Source organism: Alosa pseudoharengus, unplaced genomic scaffold, assembly GCF_046254945.1.
Source record: "Alosa pseudoharengus isolate Yale_2024_CS ecotype anadromous, Long Island Sound unplaced genomic scaffold, YU_APseudo_1.1 YU_APseudo_1.1_scf_17, whole genome shotgun sequence".
Taxonomy (NCBI): domain Eukaryota; kingdom Metazoa; phylum Chordata; class Actinopteri; order Clupeiformes; family Clupeidae; genus Alosa; species Alosa pseudoharengus.
The window spans coordinates 8,917,394-8,934,893 of record NW_027468640.1 but is presented as its reverse complement, the minus strand read 5'-3'; the positions used below and the strand labels follow the sequence as shown (position 1 = coordinate 8,934,893).

At 45.3% G+C, this 17,500-nt stretch overlaps 1 protein-coding gene across 2 annotated transcripts in view; it reads left to right on the top strand.

Annotated features, from left to right (window-relative positions):
• The window catches only part of dennd4c (DENN/MADD domain containing 4C), a 73,761-nt gene that overhangs the window by 18,914 nt on the left and 37,347 nt on the right, over positions 1-17,500 (top strand). For both annotated transcript variants that reach the window (XM_076288538.1, XM_076288537.1), the window contains exon 2: positions 7,417-7,729. In XM_076288538.1, coding sequence (XP_076144653.1) covers positions 7,431-7,729 — 299 coding nt within the window. In that variant the 5' untranslated portion in view covers positions 7,417-7,430. The remainder of the gene's footprint in view (positions 1-7,416; positions 7,730-17,500) is intronic.

Below are 17,500 nucleotides of genomic sequence, written 5' to 3'. Positions count from 1 at the left end.
CACACACACACACACACACGCGCACACACACACACACACGCACACACACGCACACACACACACACACACACACACACACGCGCGCGCGCACACACACGCACACACACCTGTCTAAACCCCTGAGGGTGGGTGTGATGTTTGTTTGTGTGTGTATGTGCAACACTGTATTTATACATAACCGTGCTAACTAAGCTGCAAGAGAAGGCGAGAGAGAGAGAGGGATGAAAGAAAAAGGGGAGAGGAAAAGACAGAGAGATGAAGAGAAGCAGCAGGATGAATGAGGGCAGTGCGCGGTAGCAGCAGGAGGGAGTGTACACCGTGACCTCGACTGACCCTGTGACCTTGTGACCTTGCCCCCTGCTGTATGACCCCTGAGCACTGTGTTAAGGGGCCAGCAGAGGCTAGTAGGCAGGGCTATCTCTGCTTGCCTCTCGCTCTCTTTCTCTCTCTCTTTCTTTCTCTCCATCCAGCTCTCTCTCTCTTTTTCACTCCTTCCATCTTTCTTCTTCTCTTTCCATCACTCTCTCTCACTCAGCCCTCCTTCATTTTAGCAGCTCGACTCCTTTCTGTGCCCGAGCATCCAGACATTCCTCCTGCCCACACCAGACAGGCTGAATGGCCCTCTCTCACTCTCTCTCTCTCTCTCTCTCTGTGTCTCTCTCTCTTTCTTCTTTCTTTCTCTCTCTCTTGTCTGTTTTTGCTGTTCCTTTCTGGGTTAGTGCTCGGCCTGTTCCTGTCTGGGTTAGTAATCAACTCTGGGTTAGTGTCAAACTCAGACACAAAAGGAGAACAAGTGACAGAAGAAGAAGAAGAAGATGGAGGAGGAAAGAAAAATGCAGTCTGACTAAAAATGCAGTCTGACTAAAAATGCAGTCTGACTAAAAATGCAGTCTGACTAAAAATGCAGTCTGACTTGTAGTCTGACCAAGGCTACTGTTACTGACAGAGCCATTGTAGAGATGGATCCCCTGTTCCCTCAGTACTCTGATGAGACATTGTAGAGACGACATTGTGGGTCTCCTTTTCCTTTCGCTGATGCTGGAGATTTGTTTCTGGATCTTGCACTGCCATCTTGAAACGTATCAGGAGACAACATTGAAAAAGCCACTCTGACCTCCCCAATGGATAGTTGCATTTGTGCAAAATCTTCACAATCTGTGCCCTAATGTGACCCCAAAGTCTATCTTCAAGATCCATGAGATCTTTGCAACTTGGTGCCAAACCATGATACACTGTTCAGCAGCACTTCCTGCTTCACATCTGTGATATCAGGTACAACCACACGTGTGAGATCTGAACGGTGAAATCTGTGAACATTTCTCTGGCCCTCTGCGTCCTGCAACTCTGGTGTAGCCTACTACCCCCATACGTTTTTAGCACTTTAGCTCTGTAGTTCTTTAGCACTTTAGCTCTCTAGTTCATTAGCGCTTTAGCTCTGTAGTTCTTTAGCATTTTAGCTATGTTACCTAGCAACTTCTGGACTGCTTCAATACCACTGTGTAGTCACACACACACACACACACACATACACCTAATGGAGTACAGTACACTGTGGATACACAGCATGTGCCCTAAACATAGCTCACACACACATGGAAGAGTGCATGTCCTTATATTATTGAGTACAATATGTAAAATGGAGAACCTGAAATGCACATGTAGGAACAAAGTGTCTTGATAAACATGCAGTACACCAATAGAGGTGTCACATGTCTGCAACATAGGACACACATAAACACACACATACAAACAAATACGAACACTCTTACACAATGCATACAAACAATGCATACAAACATTAGAAGCGTCACTCACTGGAAATAATGCAATGCAAAACTTGCAAACCAGTTAAGAGCCAGGCCTCGAGAATAGCAATTAATATAACCAATCACGATGAGTACAGACAAAGAAGTCTGCCGCTAGAACCCTTTTGGCAGGTCAGGGTGTGTGTGTGTGTGTGTGTGTGCCCCTGTGTGTTTTGAGGATAGGGTGGAGTGCTAGGGCATTGCTACATTGCAACATCCTTTTAAAAATCTTTTCTGGCGGTGTTTGAAGATCAGAGTTGTGGGTGTTTTTCTGGAGGGTGGAGACTGGTGCAGTGTGGGCGGAGCCTCACCACCGTCAATAAGGTGCACAACGCTGCTCTGTCTTTTCCACTGGGGCGGCCGAGGTATTTTAGGATCGGGAGAGAGCCGTTGTGAGCGCGCTCAGACTGCACGGCCGATGAGTGGGCCTGAGGAGAGGCTGTGGTTTTCAGAAAGCGCCGCGTGAGGAGAGCACCGCTGCTAAGCTGCCCACCCCCCCCCCCACACACACACACACACACACACACACACACACACACAGTCATACTGAAACAGTCACACACACCGACACATACACTCAGTTTCAGATTTACATACATTTTCACGCACCCACAGATGCATTCACACATGCACACACACAAACACACACACCCCTTCATACGGTCTGAAATAAATGAATAAGTACATAAGTACATAAGAACACAGACATACATGCACGCACACACACACACACACACACACACACACACACACACACACACACACACACACACACACTCACACACACTCACACCAAAGCACGCGCACACACACACACACACACACACACACACACACACACCCACCCACACACAGAGCCTGTCCCTGAGGCCAGAGGATGTTGTAGGAAGGGCCGTGCCCATGCTTGCTCCGCGTCCCCAGCAGGGTCAGTTGAAAGTGTCGGACGGGGGAGGTGTGGGAACGGCATTGTTCGTGGTTTTATTGCCGTGTGTGTTTGTGTGTGTGAGAGCGCGGACACACTTCCCATCTGGCTCGGACCGCATGCAGAGTGGCGTCGGTCAACCCAAAGGGCACGACGATATGCACAGAGAACCAAAGCCAGGGTGAGGACCAGGGATTCTTTCTTTTGGAGATTCAGAGTGTACACCCACACACACACACACACACTCAGACTCACTCACTCACTCACTCCACTGGCAGATAAATTTGCTTGTTTTCATGTCTTAATTTAAGAAGATTTTGACTTTAAGTCAAATAATCTTATAACAAAGCTCAAAGTAAGTGTCTTTACTAAAAACAATACTAACTAGATTTTTTATCTTAATATTAGATTATATCACTTGGTAAGATATTCATCACTTTCTTCCCTTCTCTCTCTCTCTCTCCCCTTTCTCTCTCACAACAACTTACATGGCACTTTACAGTGGAGGGGGAACTCCGACTAACCACCACACACACACAGACACACACACACATGCATTCTTACACACTCTTGGTTAAATCACACGTGTAAGTGTAAAAGACACACACTCTTAGTTTAGTTTCTCATTCTCGGGTCATTTTTCCCTGAGGAGGTTGGGCTAGTGGCAGCACTAATGGGCTGTGTGTGTTGGCAGCGAAGAGATGAGCAGAGGGTAGCGGAATTCCCCCTTTCCGCTTGCCTTGTTGGGGGTGGGGGTGTTAAATAAAGATGCTAGTGCCACTGAATGTGCCAAATAGTCCGCGATTGGGGGGGGGTTAAATAATGTTGCTAGTGCCACTGGGGCGGGTGTTAAATAAAGATGCTAGTGCCACTGGGGCGGGTGTTAAATAAAAATGCTAGTGCCACTGAATGTGCCAAAGAGTCCGATTGGGGGGGGGGTGTTTCATAAAGGTGTGAATGAATGCAGATATGAGTTGTAACTCTGTAAATCAAAGGGGTGTGCTGGAATGACAACTTAGTAACTTATAAAGCCTAATAACTCAATAACTTATGAAGCTTAATAACTCAATAACTTATAAAGCTTAATAACTGAAGACCAGTCAAGAGCTTTGTTCTAAAATGGAGGCAGCAAAATAACGGGCGAGAGAAAGACTGACTCCCTTAGCGGCGCATGTGTGTTTATTAAAGCAGCTGGCTGGGGTTTGCTTTGTAGGTTGGAGGTTCCTGTTTTAGCGTCCATATCAGTTTGCTCTGTACCAGTTGAACACAGGTCTGTTCTGCAGCTGGTGCTAGCAGGTTCCGCGGGAGAGTGACGCACCTTTTGCACCGCTCTCACCTGTGCAGGTGGGTTGTTGTGGGAACTCGTGATGTGGATTAAAAGCACATGCGCTTCACGTGATGTGTGTGTCTGAACGTCACAAGCTCAAGGATTTCCCAGTTCCCAGAGTATCTTTATTCTGTTGTGCTTGCAGTGTTGGACCCTTTTGACTCTCTCGCTCTCTCACACACACACACACACACACACACACACACACACACACACACACACACACACCCTTTGACTCTCTCACACACACACACACACACACACACAGCAGAGCTGAGTCAAGGTTGGAAACTCTCACTTCCCTCTCCCTGTCTCCCTCCCTCTCTCTCCCCCCTCTCTCTGAAGCTCTTTGAAGGCAGTGAGTGTGTTCGCTTGTTCAGCTTCTTCGTCCCGAGACCTCAAGTCTGCGTCCCGGGGCCTCTGGTGTGTGTGTGTGTGTGTGTGTGTGTGTGTTTTGAGTTGGTGGGCTGTGGGCTGTGGGTCTTTATTTACTTCCCTGAGTGTTGGGGGGGGGGGGGGGGGGGGGGGTCCAGAGACTTAAGTTAGAGCTAAAATTTCTGAATAAATAAATGAACAAACAAACAAATAAATAAATAAGTAAATGAATGCATAATTATGCGAGTTGGTTGTTGTTATCGATTATGTGACCTGCTTTCATAATGATATCCATTTCTCTGAAGCACGTTGAGACATGTGCAGTGACGCCCATTCTTTAACCTCACCTGCTACTTTTGACTCTTCCCAGATTCCTTACTGTGTGTGTGTGTGTGTGTGTGTGTGTGTGTGTGTGTGTGTGTGTGTGTGTGTGAACTACTTCCATTCAGAAAAGTTTGACCGTGTATTGTACCAAACAGGAAGTGGAGGCCCATGAGAAGCTTTCTGCTAAAACCTCAGTGTTAGCAGTTAGCTGTTCAGTGTTAGCAGTTAGCGTAGCTGCTTAGTTGCTTTTCTTGTCAGTCTGGTAATGGGTGCAGTTGCTAGAAGTGCTGATTCTCCCCTCTCCCTGTAAAGTGTCTCCATCGTGGCCCGACAAAGCTCAACAAGAGTGTGACAAAACAGAAGCTAGGGACACACACACACACACACACACACACTCAATCTAGCATTTTATTCATAGCGCTGGCGAGGCTAATTGCTAATTGCTGGTTCCGGGCTGTTGTGCTTCCCATGGCTCATTACAGTCCAGGACTGAAGAGGGGCATCGCAACAGCAATTACCATTAGCCTGCCATTAGTCCCCCTCTTTCAGACCCTCTGTCCATCCATCCATCCATCCCTTCCTCTTTCTCTTCCTCTCTAGTTCCCCCTCTCTTCCCTTTTTCTGTATAATTTGCTCTCCGCTCTGCTTTCTTCCATTATCCTGTCCCCCCCCCCCCCTCTGTTTATAACTCTCTTCCTCGCTCTACTAATTTTCTCTCTGTGAATTTTCTCTCTGTGACTCACTCACCATTTTTCTCTATCTACCCCCCACACCCACCCACCCACACACACACACACACACACACACACACACACACACACAAGCTAGCTAAGTGCCTGGAAAAGCTGTTTGGAGGAGCTTGAGGTATTTTGTTTTGTGCAGATAAGTCTTGTACGGTGTTGTTTCTCCACTGCTTTACAGGCCGAGGAGCGTTTGCATTCCTCCTCCTCCTTGGGGTTCTTAGTGTGTCTCTCCAGCTTTCTCTCTCTCTCTCTGTCTCCCACGGCCCTCTTCTGTTCATTTGGTACTCTTTCACTAGCACTGTTCTCTCTCTCACTCTCTCTCTCTCTCTCTCTCAGCATCCCCCTTCCTGTCCTCTATATCTTTGGCTTTTTTATCTCTGGCACATCACTGTCTCTTTGGGTCTCAATCTAAGCTCTCTCTTTCTCTCCCTCCCTCTCTTTCTCTCCCTTTCTCTCTCTCTATCTCTCTCTCTCTGCATCTTCCTCTAACCCTCACACTGCTTTGTACTTGACTGAGTAATGGCCTGTTAAGTTAGATTGACCACATTGGATGCTGAGGTCAAACACTAAAGCTTCTAGGCGCCCCAAACACCCCCCCTCCACAAACACACACACACACACACACACACACACACACACACACACACACACACACACACACACACACACACACACACACACACACACACACACACACACACCTCCTCCTCCTCCGCTCCCTTTAGTACCACTGCTTGCTCTGGCTGTGACTGATGGGGAGGATCCACCTTAATGCCCACAGTTAAGCAATGATGATGGATGAGCTGCTCTCATCTGGACAGAGAGAGTGAGTGTGTGTGTGTGTCCACATTCATCACTTATGAAGTTCAGTAAAACAGCTTAATGGCTGTGTGTGTGTATAGTGATGTGTGTGTTAGCTGCCCACTAGTGTGGTACTGTTTGTTTGTGTGACCAGAAGCCACCTGTCATAATGCTACTGTTAATGTTTAATTCAGTGTGTGTGCAGTGTGTACTAAAATAGCATGCCATTCATTTTGATATGCTAATGGTTTGTGTCGCAACAGGATGTCATTTCATCCAAACAGCGGTCCACTGGATTCAGTCATCAGGGCCCTTTCACTGAGCTCATGTTTCTGATTATGTGTGTGTGTGGGGCCGGGATGGGATCATGCCACCAGATTACAGGAGACGCTTGCTGGAGTCGCTTTTGTTGGACTTTTTGGACTTTTGTATCCCATTCCCATTTGCTTACAGTACAGAGAAAAAAAAGATGTATTTTCTGTAGTGTTTGGGAGTGCTAGCTAAACGTTTTAAGTCGAACCATAAACTAGTGAACAGCAGAACCGCAGCTCAAGCTGCAGGGTGAACAGGGCAATCCTCCTGAAATGTAAGAAGAGATGAAACCAGAAAAACCCCTCTGACGGATAGATTCACTTGTCCCGGAGTCATCGGTTTTCCATGTTTGGATTACAGCAGAGTGCGTCTTTTACTGTATTGGAGTAATTCCTATATGAGAAGTTGGAAATGCTCCATTATGTCATTTCTAACAGGGTTTAGATTATTAGATATTTACTGAAGGAGGATGAGGAGGTGATCTGATACAGTCTGTCTGAGATTTAGCAGCCTTCCTGATCGTTCCCTAACTGAACCTGATCCTGTGTGTGTGCGTGTGCGTGTGTTTGTGTGTGTGCGTGTGCTTGTGCGTGTGCGTGTGTGTGTGTGTGTGTGTGTGCGCGCACGCTCAGTAGCGCCCTCTGCATTTCATTACTGGTTTAGAACTAGTGTAGATAAATTATGACTAACTGATCTGATCTGTATGAGAACCAGCAGCTCTCCTGATCGTTCGCTAACTGAACATGATCCTCTGTAAGTGTATGTGTACTCATCAGCGCCACCTGCTGTTATCTTTTGTCCTTGCAGGCACAGGCCCAGCCATGATCGAGGACAAGGGCCACCGCGTGAGCGACTACTTTGTGGTGGCGGGCCTGACAGACCGGTCCGCCCCCCTGGAGCAGGACCTGTCCGAGGCCAAGGCTGGCGGGCCCAAGGCGCCCATCTGCGAGCTTGCGGTCATCAACCGCTCGGCAGGCGAGACGGTGCCTGAGGGCTTCACCTGCATCGAGGTCACACCTGGCGGACAGCCCGCCAACCTCAACCACGGCAGCCTCAAGAGCCCCGAGCTCTTCCTCTGCTACAAGAGGGGCCGCAGCAAGCCCCCGCTCATCGACATTGGGTGAGTAGAGTGTGTGTGTGTGTGTGTGTGTGTGTGTGTGAACCCTGAGCCCCTCCTCTGCTACAAAAGGTCAGTAAGTCCCTGCTTATCGAGATTGAATGGGTAGGGTGTATGTTCCCGAGTTCCAGGTAAAAGCGTGTTCAGAACAGAATCTTAAAAGTGCATAGAGGGTGTGAAAAAGGTGTGTGCGTGTGTGCGTGTGTGTGTGTGTGTGTGTGTGTGTGTGTGTGTTGATGTTGTTTATATTAATGCTCAGTGGGTGAGAGGGAAACGCTGGTCATTGGTGTTTTGCAACTGTGTGTGAGTGTGAGTGTGAGTGTGAGTGTGAGTGTGAGTGTGAGTGTGAGTGTGTGTGTGTGTGTGTGTGTGTGTGTGTGTGTGTGTGTGTGTAGCTGTTTGTTGTTTATGTTTGTTGATGCTCAGTGGGTGAGAGGAACAGGCTGTCATTGGAGTTTTGCAACAGTGTGACAGATGGATGGCGTGTGTGTGTGTGTGTGTGTCTGTTTCTGTTTGTTCCATACCAGAGGGGAGGCTGCCATGATGGGTGCCTGTAGATCCAACAGATTTGAATCTTCCATTCCTCTTGGTGTGTGTGCGTGTGTGTGCATGTTTGTGTGTGTAAAACACATTTTAGAATGTTAATTTGCTAGTCAGGGCTGTAATTACCAGGAAATAAGATTGTATTATTGAATAGTTGAGAGGTGCTTAATTAGTAAGATGTGTGTGTTTGTGTGTATGTGTGTGTGTGTGTGAGAGGCAGAGAAACGGGACTAGTTAGTCTGGAATCTCAGACTGGTCTGTGCGGTTGTTGCATCATTGTCTGTGATTTTAATCCAATAAACCGTGCCAGGAAGCAGCAGGGCTCTGATCTCTCTCCCCTGATTGCCTCTCGCACTGACATACTGTATGTGTAGTTATTTAACAGACACCCTCATCTGAATCCACTCACTTGTAAAACATTATCAGCTCTTGAACTTGGGGTTGTTACCAGCTTGCTTAACCACGCGAGCGAGCTTTTGGTTGTGTGTGTGTGTGTGTGTGTGTGTGTGTGTGTGTGTGTGTGTGTGTGTGTGTGTGTGTGTGTGTGTGTGTGTGTGTGTGTGTGTGTGTGTGTGTGTGTGTGTGTGTGTGTGTGTGTGTGTGTGTGTGAGAGACAGAGAAACGGGGTTGATAGTGCCTACTATCTCAAGCAGTCGGGCTACACTTTGTGCCTGTCAGTGAACTAACAGTGTCCCACTGTAATCTTTAACCCTTAGAGACCTATTGACGCAAAGTGTGTCAAAAAAACACAGCCATTCTTCTCTGTTAAATTGCTCCGGAACTATTCATCGCAGCGAGATTAAACCTTTATCTCATAACAGAGCAGAAGTGGGGCTTTCCAATGAGATTTTCGCACTAGTCTGTACGATTCAGAATTCAAATTGTAAAAAAACATTGGAATGAAATAAAATTGCATCATATTTAAAGTCTATACCGCTCACCTGCGCACCCATTACTCTCGTTTGGATTACTCGCAAACCCGTGATCACATAGATATGGCAAGCATGTCAGATGAAAGAGACACAGAGCTATCCATTGATAACAAGCACATCTTTCTGAGTCAAAGCGATCACATTATATAAACAGACAAAGTGACCGCATATAGCTCAACCTACCCAACGTTTTCGTGTGTTTCTCTCTGGCAAAGCATGTTCATAATCCTATGCTATCATGTGTCCTATAGCAAATCCTAGCAAATTCCTGCTTCCACTTTGTTCGACAAAGAAACACTTTTTTTGCCTTTGCTTTGTTCATTGCAGTAAAAAGTTGTTGTAGAGAATGGTCATGAGTTCACACACAGGCTACTGCGCATGCTCGGGTCAAGTCAGGTCAGATCAGCTCGTGTCACAGATGTGGAGCGCAGAAAGGTAATTTTTCATCACTAAATAAAAAATGGCATTTATTTCTGGAAGGCACACACCACATATCTGGAGTCTCCTTGCACCACTAAAGGTAGTGAGAATGCCCTGAAAACAGAGCAGGCATCATAGGGTTAATAATTATGTGAGACGTTTGCACTGATGAACCATCCAAAGGCGAATGTGAATTAAATAGAAGAAACAGTTAATTTCTATAACTTTGTCTCCGTTTCTGTATATGACCCCCTCCCCCTCGAGAAACACATTATTTCCACTCACACAAAGGCATCAACACTCCATCTGTCTTTCACTCACACACACACACACACACACACACACACACACACACACACACACACACACACACACACACACACAGTCAAGCCCAGGTCAGCAACAGTCATTTCCCTTACTTTGAGGTCTCCAAACCAGATTTCATAACAGTACCAAACACACACACACACACACACACACACACACACACACAGGCACACTACACCCCACACACCCTGAGCTGAAATGTGGCGTTGTAAACAGAGGATTAGATGACCAGAGCCTTGGAGGCGCCTAATGGCTGAGAGTGAATGTAGTGTGTGTGTGTGTGTGTGTGTGTGTGTGTTTGTTTGTATGTGTGTGTGCGTATAACAAAAGCACACTCCCATGCAAGGCTCAGCCCTTAGGCCTTTATGCCATGGCACAGGTTTGCCATGGCCTTCATTTTCTATGGCCTCCATCTTGTGTGTGTGTGTGTGTGTGTGTGTGTGTGTGTGTGTGTGTGTGTGTGTGTGTGTGTGTGTGTGTGTGTGTGTGTGTGAGGCTGCGTGTGGCTGCTAAGACTCCGAGGTCCCCTCCCTATCAGACAGGTCTGCTGTACAGGTCTGCGTAATGCACTTTCACAGTGTGATGTGCTGCTGAGTTGCTCTCATAGTGGAGAACTCTCCTTAAAGGTGTAGTCCCTAATTCTGGTGAAATATGTGTTTTTTTTTATTATTATTTTTTATATACATTCAGGGCTCCAGACTAACTTTTTGCACTGGTTGCACTGGTGCGCCTAACTTTTTTTCTTAGGTGCACCAGCACAAAAGTTAGGTGCACCCAAATTTTCAACCACATCGCATTTAACACCGCAGCAGGTTCACTTTTTTCCTTAATTACTGTCCTATATAGGTGTCCTTTGACTTATGATTTACAATTCTACAAGAAAAGTAACATAATGAAGTGTTGGTGCTTTAAGTGCTTCACTGAGCTGAAATTTAAACTTAAAACATCTCAAGATGTATTAAATAAAAATAACAGTGAGTAAATTAACAGTGCACGTCTTTTAAGGGCTTCAAACTGCACATCTTATGGCTCAATGTTTTACATACTATCCTTCATGATCTTTAGGCCTTGGCTAAACCAGCTCGCCATGCTAGCATCTTCCATAGAAATGTATTTGAGCACAATTTAAAGAGATGTTCCAAGTAGCCTGGGGGATTTTTATGTGATTTTGCAATGATGATTGCAATAATCATTTGACAGCCCCACAATGCAATTTACTTTTTAATTTTAGTATTTTTACATTTTCAATAAGAACATGGTTAATGCAGTAACGAAATGGTAGGCCTATTATTATAGGCTATTGCAATGACTTGCCATGCTCGATCTAAATGTGTCCATTCAATTCACCGTACACAATGACCACTGTATACATGCAGGGAATATTCGGGCTTTAAACGTAGCAGCGATATTCGGTTTGCGGCAAATAACGGATTAAATTGATTGATGCCATCAGAATGAGTTTACACAACTCGCGCGCAAAACGAATATTGCTGTTGAAAACCGAGTTACTCCCTGCATGTAACTGCGGTCAATGACGCACTCCTTTTCGGCGATATCTGTATCTCTGTCGTTCGGTCGTTGTATGCATTGTTCGCAATTTTAAGACGTCTTTTCATCTGCAATGACTCCTATAAATTTGGCGCAAGTGGCATTCCTGTACGTCGGGTTTACGTTCAAACTATTTTTCTGGTGAATAATTATTTCGGACTGAACTTGGTGAAGGGAAGTTTCACTAGGCCTATCGTAGGCAACGATAAACTTGATCATCTCGGGCTCGTCTGATCGGTTTGCTGCTGCCAGCCGCTGAAAGGCAGTGGGGAGAGGGGACATTTATCTCGGCCTATGTGACCACACTGTAATGCAACTACATCCACTCTGTTTATCTGACGGGTCTCTGACCTCCCTCTCTCTCTCTCTCTCTCTCTCTCAGCAGCACACGCATTTTCAAATTTACGCACAGGCACTGGGCCACGGCCAATCAGAGGGGAGGTCCCGCCCTTCACTATCTGTGATTTGTTTAAACCACGATATTGGCCAAATATGTGTCTGTTATTGAACCAAAGGTAGAGTTTCAATGCGGACACTCTTTCCTCTCTCGAATAGCTGGTCGCACCGGTGCGACCTCCGATTTTTTTTAGTCGCACTTTTGAAAAATTAGGTCGCATATGCGACCAAATTGGTCGCACTCTGGAGCCCTGTACATATATATATATATATAGACCCTTTCAAGAGAGTTCCATTATCAGCATCATAGTTGGCCCCACAAGGCTTCCGTTTTAACATTCCATATGTTATCTTAATGCAGAGGAATCATAGATATATACACTAGATGTCGCCTTGACTACTGCTGTTCATTGGAACGAATGCGTCAATCGAGACGCCATCTTGATTCAGTGATCCACTCCTCTATAATACATTAGCGTCAATCTGGGCAATGATCTAGCGAAAATAAAATCACCATAAATCGTCAAAATCTCAAGCAATTATCTAGTTTTTTGGGTTGTTCCAACTGACAGGCATGTATTTATGGTTGAGTCTAGAGAAAACTAAGCTTAAGACGATAATAAAGATACATTTTACCCGTCTAGCCCCATAGACTCCCATTCATTCTGCACTAGCTAGCGGCGGCCTCTAGAGGAACAATGAGTAAACTGCAACCAGGTTCGATACAATGAAAGTAAACAGGCTCTTCATAGACAGGCTCTGGTTGAGGCCACATACCCCTCGTCTCGTTTACTCATGTAAGTTGTAATCTCACCAGAAGTTGCTGTAGATCTGTAGAACATTTACCTCTGCTACTACATAGGCTACGCCAGTCGTTACTTTTATAATCATGGGTCAGTGCCATGGGCAAACGAGATGTAGCTGAATTCATAAATGACAAAGCCATAAGAAAGGTGATTGTTTTACGTTTCAACAACAAAGAAGCCGATCTGCCATCATTGTGAGAAGTTCCCAAATTTGTCGCTAATCGCTAAAAAGGTTTTCTATCGCTGGGGGTGGCCAAACGTCGCTAAATAGGTAACACTGACAATACAGGAGAACTAGTTTAGCGCTTCAGATCCCTGTACAAAGATGGCGGCGGTGTTGACGCATGCTGAGAAGCAGAAGGCGACATCTAGTGTATATATCTATGCAGAGGAATTAGATTGGGAACCAAATAGAACGTTCAAGCATTGTTTTTGTTTTTATTGTTGAAAGGGTCTATATTTATCAACAGCCACTTAATTTTCCCCCACCCCCTAAATGCTCGAGAAAGCTATGTTTTGATTGGCTGATATAGTATATGAGGCAGTCTGGCCTAGTTTGTTTGTACAAATGCAGGATTGTTTATAGTTACCAGAGTTTGTTTTGCTTTGTTTATTGAGCATGCACAGAAGGGACGCTTTGAAAAGCATGAGGATAAACGCAAATCGGCTGAATTTGACCAAAAGTGCTTTGGATTGTGTTTGTAATCGAGGACTGCACCTTTAAGTGCTGCAGGAGAGATGCCAAAAGAGGGCTCATATTCAACATGGGAGTTATCGGCTGAAGTGACAAATCTCCCACCATGGACTCTAACGTTTTGATGAGGTTATATCCTCATCATGCATGTACTGCACCATTTTAAATTAATTAATTAAATAAATAAATAAATAATAAAATAAGCAAGCTAAACATCTGTGTGTTCCCCGGGCGATCCCTTCCTTTTTACCGCATGACCGGTCCTCCCCCCGTACAGCACTGGAGCGCTAAGCAGAAGCGCGGTGGACATCACTGAGGGAAAGTTAGGGACAACATGTGTTGGGTGGACATCACTGAGGGAAAGTTAGGGACAACATGTGTTGGGTGAAACAATATGACGGGGACATGTGAAAGTCTGACATCTTGAATGCCCCTGGTTGCCAGGGAAACTAGCTGATGAAAGACCTGTGGTGGTCTGCCCTTTTAAAGCGTACGTGTGTGTGTGTGTGTGTGTTTGCAAGGACTAAGCCCTGCTTCTGTGTGTATGTATGTGTGTTATTCCCACAGACACCAACAGGGCTTTGTCCTAAGTCTTTCCATGGTCAGCCACTCTCATGGCAATTGTTAACTCAACTAAGTCCAGGACTACACATTTTCCCAGATTTTTAACGTAGTCCAGGACTACACACTCATCCAGAGTTTGAAACTTAGTTCAGGACAACACAGTCGTCCAGAGTTTGAAACTTAGTCCAGGACTGCACACTCATCCAATGTTTTATAAAGAAATCAGATAGCTTCTCTGCTCTCCCGGCTTTTCTCAGAAATGAGTAAGAGAGAGAGAGATTTACTCTGTTTCTGTATTTCTATGTGCTTTGGCAACACTTTCTATTTGTGTGGTCATGCCAATAAACCTTATTGAATTGAATTGAATTGAATTGAATTGAATTGAATTGAAGGGAGAGAGAGAGAGAGAGAGAGAGGAAGAAAGAGAGAGAGACAGAGAGACAGAGAGACAGAGAGGGGAAGAGAGAGAGGAAGAGGGAGGGAGAGAGAGAGAAAGAGAGAGAGACAGAGAGACAGAGAGGGGAAGAGAGAGGAAGAGGGAGGGAGAGAGAGAAAGGAAGAGAGAGAGACAGATGGGCGGTGAGTGGGGTCAGAAAATGACCATGGGTCCAGTTTGGTCTTCGTGGAATTGGTGAGGTTCACAGGTAGCCTAGAAATTGTTTATTTCTATGGCTGGTGAACAGCAGTCTTTCGAATCGTCAATGCTACTGACTGTTTCTTCTACTGTGTAACGTAGGTAGCGATAGCCTTTTCACAACGGCGACACCTCTGTTCAGGAGAATATTGCAACTAGTGTCTCGACCACCACACGCGAGTATAAATGGTTACGGCGCTCCCGTGACATCACATTGTAGCGCTACAGGTCGGGAATGGCGAGTATGCAGACGCCTTTACTGTAGATGCTGCTGGAGTGTTAACCATCTCCACTCGACAGCCCAGTCCTGATAACACACTGCGGCCTCTCATCTGCTTCGCTGAAGGGGAATGTGGTTAAACGCTCACTGTGTGTGTGTGTATGAGTGTGTGAGCGCTGCCAGCATTTCAGAAAGGCAGATTTTCCACTGCTCGTGTCACTGCCAACGGTGACTCAGTCACTGCTGAAAGACATACGGCTGAAACGTCCACAAGAATGCTCGCTTTCTGTACTCCCTCTTCCTCTCTCTCTCCATCCCTATTTCTTTCTTTTTCTCTTCCCCTCTCTCTCTTTCTCTCTGTCTGTCTCTCTCCCTCTTCATCTCTCCCACTTTTCTCCCACTCTCCCTCTTTCTCCTCTCTCTTCCTCTTGCTGTCTTGTTCTTACTCTCTCTCCATCCCTATTTCTTTCTTTTTCCCCCCCCCCCCCCTCTCTCTCCCTCTCTCTCTTTCTGCCCATGGGCCTCCACAGGCTAGTCCTCTAAAAGTGGAGGTTGTCAATGGAAAACTTGAGACAGGTTTTGCCTCTGAATTCAGAAATAGCCTCCATCTCCTTTAATTAGAGCTGTTTCTGAAGCCCGGTGGCGTCCTGGTGCTGAGGGACTAGCCTGGGATCAGGGCTATCAGGGATAGTCTCACCCGACAGGGTTAAGGGCCGTTCACACCAGGAACTATAACTATAATGATAAAAGCGTCCACACTGACCAACGATAAGGAAAGTCTCTCTTTGTGTTCATGAATGTGGTGGCTAAACTTTAATGGATTCTCATTGGCTGTTAGCTTTTATCATTCTCAAAATCATTCTGAAAGTTAGCCCCAACAATATCATTTGTATAACTATAACTATAACAATATGTTGTTGTTGTTTATGTTTTGTATAGTTTATGTGTAGTATGTAATTAGCTAAGACGATACTTTTTTGCGGCTAGTGTGACAGTGTTAATGTGTTAGTCGCACCAGACAGTGTTAGCATGCTAGTCTCACCAGACAGTGTTAGCGTGCTAGTGTCACCAGACAGTGTTAGTGTGACCGTGTTAGTGTGACAGTGTTAGTGTGTTAGCCTCACCAGGCAGTGTTAGCGTGCTAGTCTTACCAGACAGTGTTAATGTGCTAGTGTCACCAGCAGGGCTTTGAACCGGTTCAAGGAACGAAAACGAAAACCGGGAACTTTTTGTATTTTACAGGGAACAGAAACGAAACCGGAAACGTTATTATTTTTTATGTTCTGGAACAGGAACACTTATTTAAAAATAATGGTAACCGGTTAATACCGGTTTTATTTCGTTCCTCAAAGTTTTCGTTGTCTAAAAAAAAAAAAAGTATTTTTTTTCCTGCGCACGTTACCATGACGGCTGAGGTTCACTTCCTGTGTGATATCACATCAGACATTCGCTGACTGAATGGAGAGAGAGTGGTGGATTACAAAGTCTCCACTCCACATCTTAAATAAGAGGTAAATTACGATCCATCGTTAATTAAAACCCTCATTCCAAACACAATATCAATAGCTATATTTGTCAACTCCACGTTAATGATGGACTAGCGAACATTAGGCCTACTGGATGGCCTTTCCTCCCGACAGTTGGAATTTGTTGTTGCCCGAGTGGCATAACCACGTGTCTTAATAATGTCGTTACGTTTGTGTGGAAATTTTCTCTTTTAACAATAAACTACACATTTGAAATAATTGTAGGCCTATTTAATTATTATTATTATTATTAATAATATAATTATTATTATGTAATAATGGTTGTAATATTATTACATTTGGTTTAAGCTGGATGAGAAAGATGTGACATAATTCTATAGCATTAAACAGCTGACAGGAACGAATTTAACCGTTCCGGGAACAGTATTTTTTTGTTCTAACCGGTTCGGGAACGTCAGTTTATTGGTGGAACTAATAACCGGAAACGTTATAATTCCGTTTCTGTTCCGAACGAACCAATTGGGGAAAAAAATCGGTTCAAAGCCCTGGTCACCAGACAGTGTTAGCGTGTTAGTCTCACCAGACAGTGAGCGGGCTAGTCTCACCAGACAGTGTTAGTGTGACAGTGTTAGCGTGTTAGTCTCACCAGACAGTGTTAGCGTGCTAGTCTCACCAGACAGTGTTAGTGTGACAGTGTTAGCGTGTTAGTCTCACCAGACAGTGTTAGCGTGCTAGTCTCACCAGACAGTGTAAGTGTGCTAGTGTCACCAGACAGTGTTAGTATGACAGTGTTAGCGTGTTAGTCTTACCAGAGAGTGTTAGCGTGCTAGTGTCACCAGACAGTGTTAGTGTGCTGTTGTGTCTGTTTTTAGTTCTCTGTTCCTTCTCCGTTCCGTCTATACTTAGTTCTCTCTGTTCTGTCACTGTTCCTTCTGTTCTGTGTGTCCTCAGTTCTGCCTCTGCACTCCGTTCTTCATGTGTTCTCCGTGTTCCTCAGTGTTCTCCGTCTCTCTCTGTTCCATCTCTGTTCTCGTTTCCCTCCCTGAGTTATGTGTGAACACACACTTACACAAACTCACGTGCACATTCCTCACAAATGCTCTCCTCTATGTCTTTGTTTACTTTCTTACCAGTGTGTGCCTCTCTCCCACACACACACACACACACACACACTCAGTTACTCAGTCACTTGTGTACCTTGTG